Genomic DNA, 17,382 nt, shown 5'->3' on the forward strand with positions numbered 1-17,382 from the left:
AAAATTCCCACAGCAAAAGCTTCACCAACTGAAATCAGTTCAATGTTGCTAGACTGCACATCCCCCTGGGAGACAAACAAGCAAGGAAATAAGCAGTGAAGCCGCTCAATACCCTAGCTACACTCTATTCATCAGGTCCCATTCTCAACCTGATTTCGCTGTATGGGTAGTTTCTGCTCTTGGGAGGGCACCTGTGTAAGAACCCAGACAGACAGAACCACCTCAGCCCACGGCTCTTCACCCTCATCCTGAACAGCCACAGTGTGGCCTTATCTCTCCCCATGTCTCCTGGTTGTGGCTGAGCTACTTCAGTGGTTACGTCAGGGCGGGTGTGGCATTCGGCAGTGACGCTGTGTGTGGTGGGTGCCCATGGGGGAGTGAGGAGACTGGCCCTGTGGGTGCAGTGTGTGAGGGGGTGGGAACAGGCCTGACTGCTGCACCGCCCATTGGAGGGAAGGCCCTGGAGCTGCTGTACCCAGGTGGGAGGCAGGCCATCAAGACACAAGAAGTGGCAGGCCCTGTGGCCACACTGCTCTTGGGGAAAGGCCAGGCCTGGCAGCCATGGGTGTGGAGAGGCTGCTTGGCCAACAGTTGTGGTGCACTGGAGCCAACGTGATAGACATGATGGGGGTGGGGAAGAGAGGGAGAGTGGGGGGCAGATACAATAGGAGAGGGGTCAGTCATAGCCTATGTGACAGTTACTCTGCCCAACAGCCTTTCCCGCTCTTGCATGCACCCCCTGGCCACGGTCTCCTAGCAACCAGCGCTCTCAGCCTGGGTGGTTGGAGCCGGTGCTTGGAACGAAGACAGCCCTAATGTTCTGCCTTGTGGCGGGGACGGGGAGAGGAGCACCTTGTCCCAGCAACGGTCCGCAGCAGCAGCAGCTGCCTCCTACCTGCAGGGATGGGCTCAGCCCCGTGGTGAGCGGGGTTTGCGGGGAGGCTGTACGGCATTGCCTAGTTGTGCCCATCCTTCTGGCAAATTCATATTGGGTGTGTGAAGCTCACCCTCATGGCCCCAGGCAGACAGCAGAGCCGTTCACCATCCTGATTCGAGTGGATGGCAAACAACAGGGCTGACATATCAAAGCCTGAGCCGCGTGCTGTTAGCAACACTCATCCCATTCCCTCTTGCTTGGTAAAGGGCCTTGTCCATGTGGCATGCCGTGTTTTCAGCACAGGACTGTGAAATAATCCTCTGCCTACTCTTACATCATTATAGAGGGGCCCATGCTGGGATCATGCATGGAATATGCAAGACTGTCCTCAACTAGGTATGAGCCTTGCATGATCCTTGCACTTTTGTTGGCATGGGCTTATTTGATACTTAAATCTGTTTTAAAATTTACAAATAAGGAAGAGTTTTTCTCCTTTCTTTAAAATGTTTTGTGACCACTTAAGAAGGCAGAGGTTGAACACATCTAACCAGCTATTAACATATATGAAGTGCATGAGTTTGAGTCACTATGCATGTAGTGAGTGACTTTTTTGGTAGGAAACGTGCCAGACTGAGAGACCTGTAGGATCGGCATGCTCTTTGGATCCATCTATCAGCCATAATAACCCGGGCAGTGGCAGTGGAAGTCTCCTTGGCGGTTCAGTGTTTGGCCTTTCGGATGCAAATGCCCATAAGGATGCCAAATTAATGTCCATTGAGATGCAGACACTTGGGTCTAAACAAACCATTAACTCAAATCCCACAGGTCACTCAAAATATGGGGAGGACATTAGATCACTGCATTCTTTGGCCTGATTTTTTTTATCAATGCTAAAGCAATAAAACTTGTGCTTGTTTTAACAATACAGCATGAACCAAATTCACAGCTGGTATAAGTGGATGTGGCTCCTGGGACTTGGGACTTCAATGGAATCACACCTGTTCATACCCAGGGTGAATTTGTCTTCAAAGTCTTCATTTTTCTTAAATCAGGGGATTTAATAAATGAATATTTGGGCTTGATTTTCAGAGCTGTTGAAACAGTTCTCCTGATCTTCAGCTGGAGTCCATCTCTGAAAATCTGGCCAACTTTATTGACAATTCCAGGTCTGCATTTTAGGACAGACCATTTGAACACAAGCACATGGCTGTGATCTGGCAGAATAAAGAGATTCCACCTCCCCGTATATTTTGCAGAGTCTCAGTCTGACAAGGGAATGGAATGGAATGGGGAGTTCATATTTGGGCTGGACAGGTGGCAGAGATATTACTGTGCTTTGTTAAAACTCATTCCCCTTACTTTAAGCACTGACCAGCAGCGTTTGGTCTCAGGTACAAGGAGAAATTGCCTTCTAAGGGCTTTCGAGAGCACAGCAACAAAGCAAAGTTCTCAGATTCTCTTAACAGCCAGCGCTGGAGATTCTTGAAAAGTGCCCTGGATGATTTCAGAAGTGGTGTCCCTGCTCCGTCTGACAACATCATCATCCATGGCACAAAGGGGCTTTTACCGATTGTTCTATCTAATAATGCATCCCAGCAGAAGGCAAGGAAAACATTTACAAGGCAGGAAGCCAGGCGGGATCACATTGCACAGACAGAACACTGCCTGAGCCAACACCCCCTTGCGCGCTACCCTCATCTGGAAGAAAGCATCCCTCCTGAGGTAAAGTCCCCATGGTTGCTGCTGTTCTTCCTCAAGACTGAGCATCCTTTTAGCATATTTTAAATATAAAAGTAATCCAGAACCCAACTTTTCTCATCGGGTGTTTTAAAACAATGTTATTTCCTACAAATTGAACGTCTACTAAAGCTGACTTGCCATGGGAAGGGGACCTTAAAGACAGGGAGAGATTTGAACTGACAGCAGTCACCAGCAGGCTTCTGAGACACCCTGCTAATATTCTGAGATTTGCCATATTATTTGTGTTCAGTCAGTGAACCTGCTCCCACTCAGCCATCAACATGGGCCACTATACAAAAATGGGCTCCTTTAATAGTCTACCACACCATTCCATATCTGGTAGATTGTACAGCGATGAGTTGGTTTACATCACTGTATCACTGGGCACACCTCCAGATATAACTGGCTGTTCCAGGGCAATGAATGGATTATCTCTCTCTTGTAGTAAAATTGGCCAGAGTCTTGCCTGGTGTGGGTCCTCACCTGATCTGGACCTTGGCCTGACATAGAATAACTACTTCTTCCCAGAATCCTTCCTTCCTCTGCTCTGGGGTCCCTCCCAGCCTCTCTTCTGCTGGGAAACAACAGGGCCTAGTCAGTGCACAACTGCATTTATGATTTGGGGCAGGGGGGTGGACACGGAAGGACTCCGTGCAAGTAAGCCGGGGGCAGGGAGTGAAGGTGGGTGGGAAGCATTAAGCTTTCCACTCTCAGGTGGAATAGGGGAAGGTTATCATGGTCTTTTAGAGAGAGAGGGACCAGAAGCAGGGAGATGGCAGCAGGCCTTGTATTGGGGGCCACAGTGAACTCAGAGTGAATATATTCATCCTCAGTGGTACAGTGCAGAATGCTGAGGAAGATCATACTGCTCAAAGGTTAAGAACAGGGGTTCTCAAACTTGGGGTCAGGATCCCTCAGGGGGGGTCACAGGGTTATTACATGGGGGGTTACCCCAAACCCCGCTTTGCATCCAGCATTTATAATGGTGTTAAATATTTAAAAAGGTGGGGACGCACTCAGAGGCTTGCTGTGGGAAAGGGGTTACCAGGACAAAAGTTTGAGAACCACTGGTCAGGTAGCAGTAAGACAATGAAGGTCATTGTATTCTTTGTGCCATGACAGCATCTTGAATTTGAGGATAAATACAGTGTCCTGGCTCTGTCCATGGCGAGATCAGGTCACAGAACGGTTTGCCACGTGCTGATGGGGGAACTAAGGCAGGACGCATGATCTGTAATGGGGTCTCCTATGCAGTCTCCATGGGTGTGAGGTGGTTTTGGACATGTGCTCTGTTCTTGTTTGGCTCTCAGCTTTTCGAAGAAGTTGTGGCCATCCTGGACCCAGAGATGTGCTTGCATAGTAAAGCTGGATACAAGGATCGTGACCAGGCGAGCCACACCCCTCAGCAAGTGCTGTTTCAGCTGGAGGATGGGAAAAGTAAAGAAATAAGCCCCAGGCCATCAGCTCTGTGAGTACTGTACAGAACAGAGCGAGTAGCACCCAGGGCTGCCTGAATCCACCTTCTGCTGCTGGGCTTGGGTTCAGTCCAGTCTCTCTCCTCTGAAATGAAATGTATTGAAAGAGAGGAGCTGAATGTTTCTGTGGGTGGGTGTTTTCCATACCCCACCCCAGTCCAGCTTTAGAAGGTCTTGGGGACACCCCAACCTTTCTAGTAATTGGGCTCTGGCTAAACGGCAGAGCTCAGTTGATATTGAAGTCTGCTGCCCGGTTCCTCTGATTAGACACACCCAGGAGGCTTCCGAGGGCTGGCTGGCTTAGTAGGGCTTCAGCACAGAAGTCTTTATGGGCCTGATCCAAAGCCATTGACTCCAATGGAAAGATTCCCATAGACTCCGGTGGGCTTTGTCTCAGAACCTAGCTGCTGGTCTCCCTGCAGACCATAAAGATCTGCACATAAATCTCTCTGTGCTGTAGGCCTGCTGAGGGCAGCCAGCTCTATAATAAAGGGACTCTGCAGAAGAAGCAGCAGCAGTATCTTCCTTACAGAAGGAAGTACGAATTGCAAGCTGGGAGCAGCAGGCACAGAGACAATTATTCAAACCCCACTGATCTGAAACCGCAGGAACGCATTTGTGTTGATGAGAGGCACATACAGACTGCGAATAACTGTGTCATATCCATCTCTTCAGCTTCAAGCAGTCTAAAGGCAAGAGTCCATACACACTGTTTTCCAAGAAAGAGGTAGCAGCAAGGGAAAAGGCAGCCAGACGGAGCTACGTTCCTCCCCTTGATGAGAACATAAAGCGAGCGACTAAGGAGTTTTGTGACTGGGTTGCTTCTTGGGTAAGTTGAAAACCAAAACCCTCCTATCCCAGCAGTCCAGTAATGACTTGGGCTAATGTTTTCAGATTTGGGTACCCGAAGGGCATCTACATCCTAAGTGGGTTCCTCAGCTAACATGCCCTGAGCACTACAGCTTCCACAGACGGCAATGAGAGATGGGGATGCTTAGCACCTCTTGAAAGATATAGGCCACTTTTGCCCAACTTCCATTGACAGTCACTGGGAGTTCGGAGGCTAACTCCCGTAGTCGCTTTTGAAAATCCCAGCCTCAATATGTCCTTAGGTGCTTAACCTGAGGCACCCAAGTTTGACAATGTTAACTCTTACAATTCTGCTTTTACAGAAGTGTAATAGAAGTAGCCCAACTGCAAAGCAAACCACAAATCAGTTTATTCTGTAAGTCTGCCAAGTCCATCTGTTTACTCAAGCATTTGCCTGAGAGATATGTGGAGAGGGAGTTATTGGTTAGATTTAACTGCTTCATTTTGGAGTCAGGGCCAATTTTTTTGATTGACAGTGACTCAGCAATGCAGGCATTGGTTTTAGTGAACACAGGTTACTATGATGGACACAGTTTAAAAATGTGCAAATAAATAGCGGCACATTCCCTTTCTCTAGCAGCCAAATTCTAACTTGAGTGTTGCTGCAGCACCACAAATGTCAGTGGGATCAGGTGGGTTTAAGATAGGGAAGAGTTTGGGGAATGCTTCTGTCATATATTAGACACGCCATGCCTGGGGTTTTAAATAGCACTCTGCTTTGGCCCAACTCGGCTTCCATTGAAGTCAATGGTAAAGATTCCATTGGCTGCCATGGGAACAGAGTTAGGACAACAGTGAATGATTTTGAAAATCCCATCCCAAGTGCTTTCAGACCTGGGGTACTTGGTTACACTTTCACTGAAGTCAGCGGCCAAAGTCCCATGGACTTCAACAGGAGCAAGAGCAGGCCCCTGGATCCTGAATATTTACATAACAGTGTTCAGACATACTCTTATAGTGTGCCACTTAGTACTGAGAGGTCTTGGATAACCAGGGGTTTCACAGCATCTTCTCCCCGTGGCTATCTGTATCTGTGGATCTAAGTCAGACTGTAGTCTCCAGACCAGACCAGTGCTTTGTCTCAAGAGTTCATCTTCTGTCAAAGACCAAACTCTCTCCTTTGAGTCTCCCATATGTCATAGGAATTGAAGGCTTTAAGGAGAGTCATTTGCTAGCCCCGTTTATGTTATCATTTGCTCAGTCATTCAAAAAGCTCGACAGAAATACATTTGTTTTGCGAAAACAATGTCATTGTTTTTCTGGATTCACGCTAGTCGCTTTAATATGTACAAATAGTAAAATACCAGCTTCAGTCCTTGACTGCACTGAGCAAGACAAAAGTGGCTCAAAGTTCTCCTGATCCTGCGACTGGCAGCCTCTGGCTCAAAAATAGACCAGCCTAAGAGTTGTTTGAATATGGGCCAGTTTGAAATGGCTCCTGAGAAACTGTTTTGCTGGGGAGGACTGGCGAGAGCACAGCATGTTACAGTCCTGTCCCTCCTACCCTTGACACAACCCTCTACACCAGGCAGGAGGCTGGGAATTCCCTAGTGCCAGGTAAAGGTATCTACAGTCTGCTTTATGATGTCCGAGGGACTAAAGATCTGACCCATTGTGTCAACAAATCTTTAGAAAATCATGTATGTCAATAGCCTTGTGAAGGGTCTCAGCACAGAGACCGTAAAGGGAAATGCGGTTACCTTATGAGGCCCACTAGACCTACTGTAAGATAAACAATCTGGTGGCGTGTGTCTTTCCTCCAATTCCAAATGCGGATTATGTTTAAATGCCTCCATGGTGCATCTGAGAAAGGAATTCCCTAGAAATGAGACTGTAAGGAGTGAATACCCCCTACTGCACTGCAGCAGCCATTAGCTAAAAATACCGTTGCCTTTCTGCAATGGAGCTCATGTCTACCTGCTTATATAATGAGTCTCTGTTTGCAAAATAATCCTTGACTCCTATCACAGGGGTGTGTAAAACTTGATGAGGGGACAAAAGGCCACCGTGTTGGCACCTGTTGCGCTGGAAACACAGCAAAATCTCTGTGTGAGCAGTGCTGGAGGAAGACAGGGCCACTGGGGACAGACGGACCCTTTGTTTTCAGGCTGCTAAGAGGTTGATGACAAACAAAGGAGGGTAAAATACAAGGTTGCAAGGAGTGGGCCCTGTTCCCCAGTCCTGCCTCATGGAAAGCACTGAGCTACTGAGTGCCCACAGGTCCTGTTATTATTATTTACTTGTATTATTGTAGCACCGAGGAGCTCCAGTCATGGACTGGGGCCCCTTTGGTGCTGTCCAAACACAGATTTCACTGGGAGACGTGAGTGCTCAATGCCTCTGAAAATCAGGGCATGGGTGTTCTGTCACTGACTTCAAAGGGAGCAGGAGCAGGCCCAATGCCTGGAGCAGAACATGCCCCTGAAATGTGTGCGTGGAGGGCTGTCTGCACACAGATTCCTCCTTCTGCTCTGCTTCAAATGGGGACAGAGGAGTGGGATAAGCCAGCTCCTTAGCACTGTCCCTACCCTCCTTCCGGGATCCTCAAAGGGCTCTCCATGGGGTTATGAATTGGTTCTCAAGAGGACAAATGTGGGCATTTGAGTTGGCGGGGGGCTAGGGAAGCCGCTTTGTGATTACAGCAGTGCAGATTACTAGGAAGAGGTACTGCAGCTCCACCCTGTATTACTGTTAACAGAGAGCCCCTCTTTGCTGGAGAACCCCTTTAAGGAGGATCATGTGAGCAGCTGAGTCCAAGGGAGGCCTTGGGAATATAGACCCTTTAGGGGATCCAGGAACCCCTGAGATCTAGAGTCAGTTGGATACACACAGCCCTGGCCTCCTGTGGATCTTGGGATCTGCTGGGTGCAGATCCATTCCTCTGTCTTGTGGAGCCCAGCCCAGTCATGGAATCATTGGTCTTACTAGGCATCCCATTATTGCCACATCTGAGCAGGAATTACGATTTCCTTGCAATGCCCCCTCCCCAAGGGGATCATAGCCAAGTTTTCCCTCCCCGAGGCCTATATCCACAGGATTTTTCATGGAATGGGAAGCCCTGGCCCCCCTAAGCACCTGCAACTCCCAGTAATTTTGACTCAGCACTTCCCAGGATTTAGCCCAGTATGGAAAATAGATGTTCCAGTAGCTGTTCAGAAGAAAGGGCAGATATCCAGCATCCCTGTAACTGTGCAGCTGCTTATCCCAGCAGCGGTATCTTCAGTTATCTGGCATGGCTCTTTGCTCCATCCCCTCTAAGAAGCAGAGTAAGAGTGTGATAAAGTGATGCAGTCGCTTTCCTAACACACTAAGCCATTGTTTCTTGTGACAGAGACTCTCACATGATCTGATGTTTTCTGTGTTCATTGTGGCCAAGTGCTATTGCTTTAAAATTGGGATTGAAATGGACAGGATAGTATTAGGGAGCAGGATTGGGAAATGCTATGCGAGAAATGTGGGCTGAATGGGCCATTCTACCTCTGTCCTCACCCCTGACATTGGAGTGTGCCAAGGAGTGCTCAGAGGCTAGCTCTGCCTTCCCCACTGTGCCAGGGCCTCAGACCTTAAGAGAACGCCATGGTAGGCCCTAGACCTGTCAATCTCAGGGGACCGTATGCCTAGCACCGCCCTCGTATCCCACTCAGAGCACAAATGGCCTTCAGTGACCTGTTTAAAAATAAAAACCAGATCGGAAGTTACAGACCTTCTGACCACTGTGTTGCCCTGTGTCATGTGCTCACATCTTGTTTTACTTTATAGCTGATCTGACTGGGTGGGAAAGGACTTTTTCTGATCAGAGCAGCACATGGTAAAGGGACCTTTGACATACTTCTTGAATTCCTACACCAGGAAAGCAAAGAGGAACTAAGAAGAACCGTTTCAAAGAGGGGCATGGTGACTTAGCATCACAAGAAGTTGTGTCCCAGGGCGTGTGGTGCAAGACTTGGTTTCAGTCTCTGGAAGCCCCTGCTCTTCTAGTCTAATGTGGATCTGTCTCCAGGAAACAGCATTAGTTCTTGAAAAAAAAAATCGCTTTCTGCCTGTTTAGGAATCTAGGCTGTGATTTTCCACAAGCACGCTTGGGAGTTTGGCACCAAAATCACAAGGCACGTCAGTGGGAGTTGGGCACCTCTAAGCAGGCCTTGTTCTTAGTCACCTGCTCCCTCATCAAATGACCTGCCTGCTCTGAGATAAACTAGTCATAGGTGAGGCTGACCCCAGATTCCCTTGAAGCAGTGGTTCTCAACCAGGGGTACACGTGCCCCTGGCAGTACGCGGAGTGCTTCCAGGTAGTACCTCAGCTCATCTAGCTATTTGCCTAGTTTTACAACAGGCTCCATAGAAAGCACCAGTGAAGTCAGTACAAACTAAAATTTCATACAGACAATGACTTGTTTATACTGCTCTGTACACCATACACTGAAATGTAAGTACAATATTTATATTCCAACTGGTATACTTTATAATGATATAAAACGAGAAAGTCAGCCATTTTTCAGCAATAGTGTGGCTGTGACACTTTTGCATTTTGATGTCTGATTTTGTAAGCAAGTAGTTTCAAAGTAAAGTGGAACTTGGGGGTACCCAAAACACATCAGACTCCTGACAGGGGTACAGTAGTCTGGAAAGGTTGAGGGCCACTGCCTTAAAGGGCCAGCTCACAGCATGTAACAGGATTCAGTCCTACTGAGCAGGGCAGATAGGCGATTGGTAATGATCTGCCTAAATAAATAACAGCTGTTGGTAACCACTGTCCTGGGTTAGGCTGGAACTGGTGCTGGGCAATGGTGCCTGTCCCCAATGTGCTGAACATCTAGCTCTCTACCAGTATGTTGTAAATATTCCCCCCACTCCCTAAGTGTGGTGTGTTTGACAACATCAGAAACTGCCTCCTGCTACCTCCTAACTATGCACTTGGCGTATTGCTTCAGGGAGGAGAAAATTATAACATTGATGAAGATACCATCATGAGGCTGTTTGATACCAGTTATGAAACCAAGCCCACACTGGCTATGCCTGTGGACGTTGTGGAGATAAACAATGTGCCACTGGAGCTGAGAAAGCGTCTGGAGGGTTCATCCTCCCTGAAAGCTATAAAGAGTCTTCCTAAGGTAAGCAGGCCAGGGAAAACTAAACAAGCTGCATCTGCAGCTCTTATTAACTTCAATGGGAGTTCAAGGTGCTCAGCACCTCTCAGGATCTGGCCCTATATGTTGTATTGTGTTATGTTATCTTAGTCTTAGCATTTTATACTGCCACGCATTACCATAGTATCTGAGTGCCTTCCACATAAAATCAATGGCAAAGTCCATAATTCTATACTCTGTCTATTATCAGCAATCAAATCTGTGTAACAACATATTACTTCTAGTATGTATTAGCTAGTATTTCATTCTGCTTCTCTGTTATATGCTATCACAGTTGGGACTGATGCTTCCATTCTGCTGCATGCAAAACTACCATTGTTCTCAGTGGAACAAAAGTGGGTTTGTGACCACACTCATTGTGTTTCTAAAACAACTGGCAAGAGATGACCTATAAAATGATATTTGCTATTGTGCCTAGGAAGAGAAATATCTGATTCAGCAGAAACTGCAGGGCACACATATTAGATTTGATCTCTCTTATTTTGAGCTGTTTCTACTAGGCTTTAATAGGGAATTTTCACTGCCTTAGTAATGACTTTTATCTTGCAATGCCTCATATTCCTCCTTTCAGGCCTGCTAGGTCCCCAGTCATTGAAAGGAAGTCCACTAGCCATGTGGAAGGGCATGGCTTGTGCTTTACTTACCCCATCATCAGAGTCACCGTGAGAAACAACTCACCTCTCCAGTGGTTGCCTCCAAGCTTTTAATGGCAGAAAATGTAAAGAATATATAGCCCCAAAGAGAGAATTCCGAGAGCTTGTACTGATTATAGAGTTCTGATACCAATGCCAGATTTGCTAGTTTTGTTTCCATGTGGTCCTCTCCTTTTCATTGGGTCCTCATTAGAAATTCTCTCCTTGGACAAGAATTGGGGTCAGAGGGAAGGGAGAATATTGATCTTCAAAAGCCCATTTTACAAAAGCCAAAGGAAATATTCTCTCCACTAGACATGGGTGTGGAGCTTTTTATGCAGAATAATGCTCTTGAAATGCCACCTGCTGGCCATTCTGTAATGTCGCATACAACGAGGGATGACATCTGTACTCATATTCATAAACCTTGAAAACAGTCTGATTTTTAAAGTAGCATAATAGGGAAATATGTTAATTCTGCAAGGTGATGCTTTGTCACCTACTATAGCATGAACATGTGTCAATAAGGTTGTATCCATCCTGCCCTTGCTATGTCATTAAATGGGCAGCAGGTCCTGGTATGAAAAGGTTGAGAACCACAGCTCTAATCAGTGGTCAGACAACCCCAGGGTGTGTAGACTGTGTTAATTCCCAAGGGGACTATTAGGATCTGAGTGCAAGGTTTTGCGCAGGCTGACTATGCTTGGGGAGCGGTGTTTGAGGTAAAGAATTTTGCAAGCTGCTGTTAGGCGTTGGGATATTTTGTGTTACTCTGTTTTTGGCTGCTCCTTTGGGCAGCCCTTCTGCTCAATGCCGATGAGTACAGGAGAGTGAATGGAAGAGGATAACTTTCTTCTTTGCTAATTCATTTCAACTGAAGCCTCTCCCACAGCTCCATGTCCTCTTCTTCCTTTCCCCTCTATTCCCCCCATAGATTTTGTCCCTCTGTTTCGCTTTCTATTTTACTATTGAGGAATATTTCCAAGGGAAACTGAAAGCTTCTAGTTAAACCCAAATTCCTGTCTAGGTCTTTGTCTATGGGAAAGAACAACTCACTAGGATGTAGGGAGGAGAACATGGAGAGAATGATTTCACTATCTGAAGTCTAATGAATAATAGAAGAATCAGTGGTGGTGAAAATTAGTGCTTTTTATTCTATTGCTATTGCTAGGGGTAGCTAGTGAAACACCTCACACTTATATAGTAGTAATAGGACTTACACCTGCTATAGGCACCAGAAAGAGACACAATTGACTCCATCTTGCACTCACCACTATGGTACCTGAGCACCTGATCTCATCCATTGACCAGGGCTGACATTCCATCTAGTAGAGGGCAGCGATTCAGATACACATTGTGGGAGGTGAGTCAGACCTACAAACGTGATTAGAGGATATGCCTAATTATTATGATTTTATCATGCAGGGTCTCTACCAGCCCAAATGGGAGAAGATCAGGTATGGAGCCTGGTACCTTGACCCAAAAACATGGAGAAAACAAAAAGTAAATGAGCCTTTAGAGGATCCAAAAGCAGCAGCTGATGCCGTTCAGAATTTAAGGAAGCGGTTTAGTGAAAAGGTACTGCAAGCATCTCTGGAATCTCTGTGGTGAAATTCTCATCCTAGTTCCAGGCTGCAGAGCATACGTTGTTACTGGAACATACCTGCACACCATATGCTATCTGACTCAGTTACAGTGGGAGGGGAACAGTTCATATTACCCACCCTCCTGACTATAATTATTATTATTGATTATTTGTGTTCTGTGACACTTGGAGGCCCCAGTCATGGATCACGGCCTCACAGCTAAGCACTGTAGAAGCCCAGCAAAAAGACAATTGTACGGCCGTCCTAACTCCCATGATCTTTTAAGGCTCATCCCAGGTGGTGGCACAACAATGCCTTGCGTATGGGCTGAGTGCAAAAGAAGACCGAAAAGCCAGTCACAATGTTTACTTCAAAGGGTTTTAATTTCATGTCCATTTAATGCTGATGAAAAATATATTTCTCTCTGCTTCCATGCATCTCAAGACCAGATTAAACACCTTTCACATTTGGCAGTTAAAATTCACTCCCAGTCTGAGACTAAGCATGCACAATTCCAGCTCAGAAGGAATTATTGTTGGTCATGGTCTCAACCCATGTAAACAAAGGGTCAAATTCATCACTGTTGTAAGCAGGCCCAACTCTATGGCCTTGTTGACACTAGAGAATGGCATAGTTGCAGCCTTATCAGAGACTAGGATCTGGCTGAAAGACTTGTCCACTTGTGGTCTTAACTATCCCAGGAAGACCAGGCGTGTTAATCTGCTATCTGGTCAAATTTTATCTACCAGCTCTAACCCAGAAGTCTGAAAAGGTTTGAGTGTCTGGTAGGGGCAGGAGAGCTTGTGGGGGAAAAGCCCAAGGAACAAAGGCGTTCAGAAGAAAACTTTGGCTTTTTGTTATTATTTCCATTAACAATAAATGTGAACCCCAGAGTGGGAGTAATTTTGGGCCATGTTTCATGTGTGTATGTTGTGATAAGAGCTGGGTGGGAATTCCAGCTGGTTACAACAGCTTTACAAAATAATCCCTAGTAATTAGTGACTTGCTACAACACTCACTGAAAAATGACATACTGTCTCATCGCAATTCAGTGCTTATGAAACACCTGGATTGCCGTAAAAAATAGCAAATCAGAAATTATCTCTTGAATGAACTACAATGCACTTTCACAGAAATAACCTTTCCTGTCCCTTTCTTGCTTTGTTGGCTTATTGTATGAATGAGGGCATGAAAAACCAAATAAATCTGTGAGATTTGTTCTTGAGTGTTCCCTTAATTTGGTTTGGAAATTCTCCTAGGAGGCAGAGCTCATGCAGCTCCATGGAACACAGGCTTTTAAGGAATTCCTCGAAAGGAAGGGCTACCGGAAGCCTGAGGTAAGTCAGTGAGAGAGTAACAAGCCCATTGATATGCTCAGTAGCAATGACAGACCGGGATGCCTCTGGCCCTGTGCACTCTGGGAAAAAAGATGTGCTCAATGCATCTTGGTTTAAGCATCATTGTTTCTAGCCCAGTGTAACTGACCAGGGTTGACAAGGATGGCTAGTCTTAGAGCCCTGTGAGAACCATGTTATAAAACCATGCTGTATACAACCTAGCGAGGAACCCATGGACCAATCTACACTACAGTCCTTACCATGTCCAGGTACCATGCTACAGCTGTTTCTTAGCCCTGGGGCCAAATTCAGACCTGATTATGGCAAGGGGTGGAAGTTCACCAAAGCCAAACACCTGCCCTGTCAGGTCTGAATTTGGTCTCAAGGCTGTCAAATAGCTTCAGGTAGACCAGTTCTTGTTCAAAACAACTCACACTGGTCAGGGAACCTAGGCTTGACCCCTGCTGGCAATGCCGGCATTGAAGCATGGTAGCAGCTAGCACAGTTTGGACAGGGCTGGTGAAGGCTGCACGAGCCACCTCAGCAGGACGTGCTGCAAGCTATTGTTTCGTCATGGCCACACTCAACCCAACAAAGAGCTCTCCTCATAGGCCATTCATTCAGAGCTCAGAAAGGAAGCCAGGCCTTAGAATGCCCCTTGGCTCATTGCATCTAACGCTGCACCCATCGCTTGCGAGGGTGATCACATTAAGAAGGAACCATTGTCTTTTCCGCTTGACCTTTTGGCTGCAGCATCCTCCACAGTTTCCACGCTGTAGCTGAAAGCAGAATCATTTCCAAGTGCTGGATTTCCACTGGAGGTCATCAGTCCACAGGGATGGGCCTGGTATATGGGTGAGGCAGCACTGGAAGTGTTTTGCTCAGCTGAAACTGGTGATGTCAGGCAGTCATTAGGCAAAGATGGCACATCACCTTTAGAGGTGTCTGGGACTCCCCAGGAAATGTTGGGATTTCGCATGTCATCTGGTGCCTGGGACTCATCTTGACCATATTACACACATTTATATATGATAGGTTAGGTCTGGCCCCCGGGCCAAACAGTGTGACAGGCTGGCACTGAATGTCTCCAAATCAGTCACCTTCAAAGAAAAATGGAGAGATGGAGGCAAAAAGAAGTTAAACTGTAGAGTTAATTGGAGATATACCAATCTCCTAGAACTGGAAGGGACCTTGAAAGGTCATCAAGTCCAGCCCCCTGCCTTCACTAGCAGGACCAATTTTTGGCCTAGATCCTTAAGTAGCCTCCTCAAGGATTGAACTCACAACCTTGGGTTTAGCAGGCCAATGCTCAAACCACTGAGCTATCCCTTCCCCCAAGAAAAAGAAGTGGGTGACAGACCAGACAGGAAGAAGCAAAGCTAGAAAAGCTGCAGGTGGTGATGGAAAGAAGGCTGCAGAACAGAGATGGTCCCTCCCCTATATCTGTCAATAAAAACCCTTCTTATCACCTACACAAATTAAGAATATTCACACCGTCCCCGATTCTGATGGCTTGGCTTACACATTGTTGTTCCCACTCCAGTTATGGTCAGCAGTTCTCTGGTCTCCCCTCTCTGTGTTGTGTTCCTCTTCTTGGCCTTACCATCCATTCATTCATCCTCTTTCTGCTCACCTGCCCATTCTTAGAGTCCGCTTCTTTCTTCCTGGGTCTCACCTCTCCTAGCCCAGGTGAGTTTCTCTTCTCCCTCAGTCTGAGATCAGTCTCCCTATTCCCCCCTCATCCTCTAATCCCAAGGCAGAGTTTCCCTTTCACCCCTTCCCACACCGGAATAGGTTCCATTAGCTACCTCATGCAGAAAATCCACATCTTCCTGCTCCTAGTTGTGCCCCCTCATCCCAAGCAGCCCGAGAGTCCCTCTCTACACCCAGTCAGCTAGAACTGGGTGTTGTGTTTCTTGTTCCTGGCGGATTGGGGAAGTGAAGTCTGCAGTGATGCCTCAGGAGGCTTTGTGGAGCTGGCAGCCAGCAGTATGAAGGGGGAGAAGGGAAGAGGGAGATACGAGCAGCTAGGTGTGGGGATGGGAAGACAGCAGAAGGTGGCAGGAGAAGGTGGGCTGGAGCTAGGGAAGTAAGGTGGCAGGTGGGGCTCTCATTAGACTCAGCAGATCAGGCACGGCTGTGCTGTCACACTGCTTTGTGGGTTCAGCAGGAGGAGAGCCAGATTACGTTGGCTAAACCACCGAGCACAAGGCCTGGGAAGGGGAAAAGCTAGGGGAGAAAGGAGACCGTAAACACCAGAGAAAACAGCAGGATTTCTGAGAAATCAGACTGTGACCTGGTGATGGGTCCCTTTCCCCCTAATTCTTGTGCTCTTTCACCTCTCCCTTTGCGCTCAGTGGTTGTTCCTCATTGAACCAAAACAGGGCAAACAACATGGTGTCCTTTGCCTGCCCTGGACCAGCAGCCATTGGCTTTGTTCTGTGTGCCAGGTAAGTAAGGCAGCATTTCAGCGGTTAAGCCAGGCTGTCTCCTCCTCCCACAGCTCCTATCCCTCCCCAGAGAAGCAACGACCTCTGAGGAAACTCCGTGCATGTGTTTTGCTAGGACACTGTCATGAACAGAGAGATCTGATTAGTTCCCCAGGCCTGAGGCGCCGACTCCCTGTAAAAAGCAGCAGGAAGTAAGGCTGGATGTGGGCCAAAAGCCATTGGAGCTGCATACTCTCAGCCTGGTTCCCAGTGAACAACTGTCCACATCACAGAAGCCACACCCACAGCTGGCACTGATTGGCTTCCCCGTTCAGGGGATCTCAGTGGAGAGAGCAAAGAGTGGATGAGCTATGGGAGCTGAGCTGCCCTCCCACCTCTCAAGATGCTCTGGATGGGAAGCTTCCATCACCATTGCCCGGGTGGTACCTATGGAGACAAAGAAGTTTGATAGCCCCGGAGACTGCATCCATGCACCTTCCAACAGCTCTGGGTCTCATGCCATTAAAAACAAAGATCTGTCTTAAAGCACTAAGCACACTGGTGTCTTGATCCTCTGTGACTTGTTCTTTTATATCTTGTAGTCAGTAGCTGGCCATTTAAATGCGTTCCTAGTAACTGTGCTTTAAATCTGTGTTTTCTTTTAGTTTCTTCTGCAGATGCTGGCTGCAAAGGACGGTAAAGGAGCAAAAGAGGGGACATCAAAGGGCCTTAAAAAGACACGAGGAGCCCAGGGCAGGTTTTTCCTCCACACTCGTTAATTAATGCAGATCTCTGACTTTGTTAACTCACATTTGTTTCCTCTAAATAAACCATTCTGAAGGCTCCTGTAATGGTCATTTCTAAGCTGTGTTGATTTGGTTTCTTTTCCCCTTCCTTCCTCAGAAATTGCTCATCAAATATATTTGAAACAGAACCACTTGGGGTAGTTTCAGAGGGGTAGCCGTGTTAGTCTGTATCAGCAAAAAGAATGAGGGGTACTTGTGGCACCTTAGAGACTAACAAATTTATTTGGGCATAAGCTTTCGTGGACTACAGCCCATTTCATCAGATGCATGGAGTGCAAAATACAGTAGGAAGATATATATACACAGAGAACATGAAAAAATGAGTGTTGCCATACCAACTCTAATGAGACTAATCCATTAAGGTGGGCTATTATCAGCAAGAGAAAAAAAACTTTTGTAGTGATAATCAGGATGGTCCATTTCAAGCAGCTGACAAGAAGGTGTGAGTAATAGTAGGGACAGATTGACAGAGCCAGAAGAATA

The 17,382-nt window shown here is 46.9% G+C and overlaps 1 protein-coding gene across 1 annotated transcript; it reads left to right on the forward strand.

The window, feature by feature from the left end:
* Positions 1 to 766: 766 nt before the first annotated feature.
* Positions 767 to 16,906, forward strand: FAM47E (family with sequence similarity 47 member E). The gene is made up of 8 exons (XM_045017631.1): positions 767 to 920; positions 2,269 to 2,599; positions 3,928 to 4,085; positions 4,768 to 4,921; positions 9,894 to 10,073; positions 12,167 to 12,319; positions 13,587 to 13,664; positions 16,759 to 16,906. Exons 1-8 carry the CDS (start codon positions 904 to 906, stop codon positions 16,870 to 16,872), a joined length of 1,185 nt encoding a protein of 394 aa, XP_044873566.1. The 5' UTR covers positions 767 to 903; the 3' UTR covers positions 16,873 to 16,906.
* Positions 16,907 to 17,382: the final 476 nt, after the last annotated feature.

Source organism: Mauremys mutica, chromosome 5 (genome assembly GCF_020497125.1).
Source record: "Mauremys mutica isolate MM-2020 ecotype Southern chromosome 5, ASM2049712v1, whole genome shotgun sequence".
Classification (NCBI taxonomy): Eukaryota; Metazoa; Chordata; order Testudines; family Geoemydidae; genus Mauremys; species Mauremys mutica.

Bases quoted from the DNA above. Each gene is read 5' to 3' on its own strand.
- FAM47E (XM_045017631.1), top strand. The intron at 4,922-9,893 runs GTAAGTTGAAAA...GTATTGCTTCAG, and splicing joins GTGACTGGGTTGCTTCTTGG to GGAGGAGAAAATTATAACAT. The intron at 13,665-16,758 runs GTAAGTCAGTGA...GTTTTCTTTTAG, and splicing joins AGGGCTACCGGAAGCCTGAG to TTTCTTCTGCAGATGCTGGC.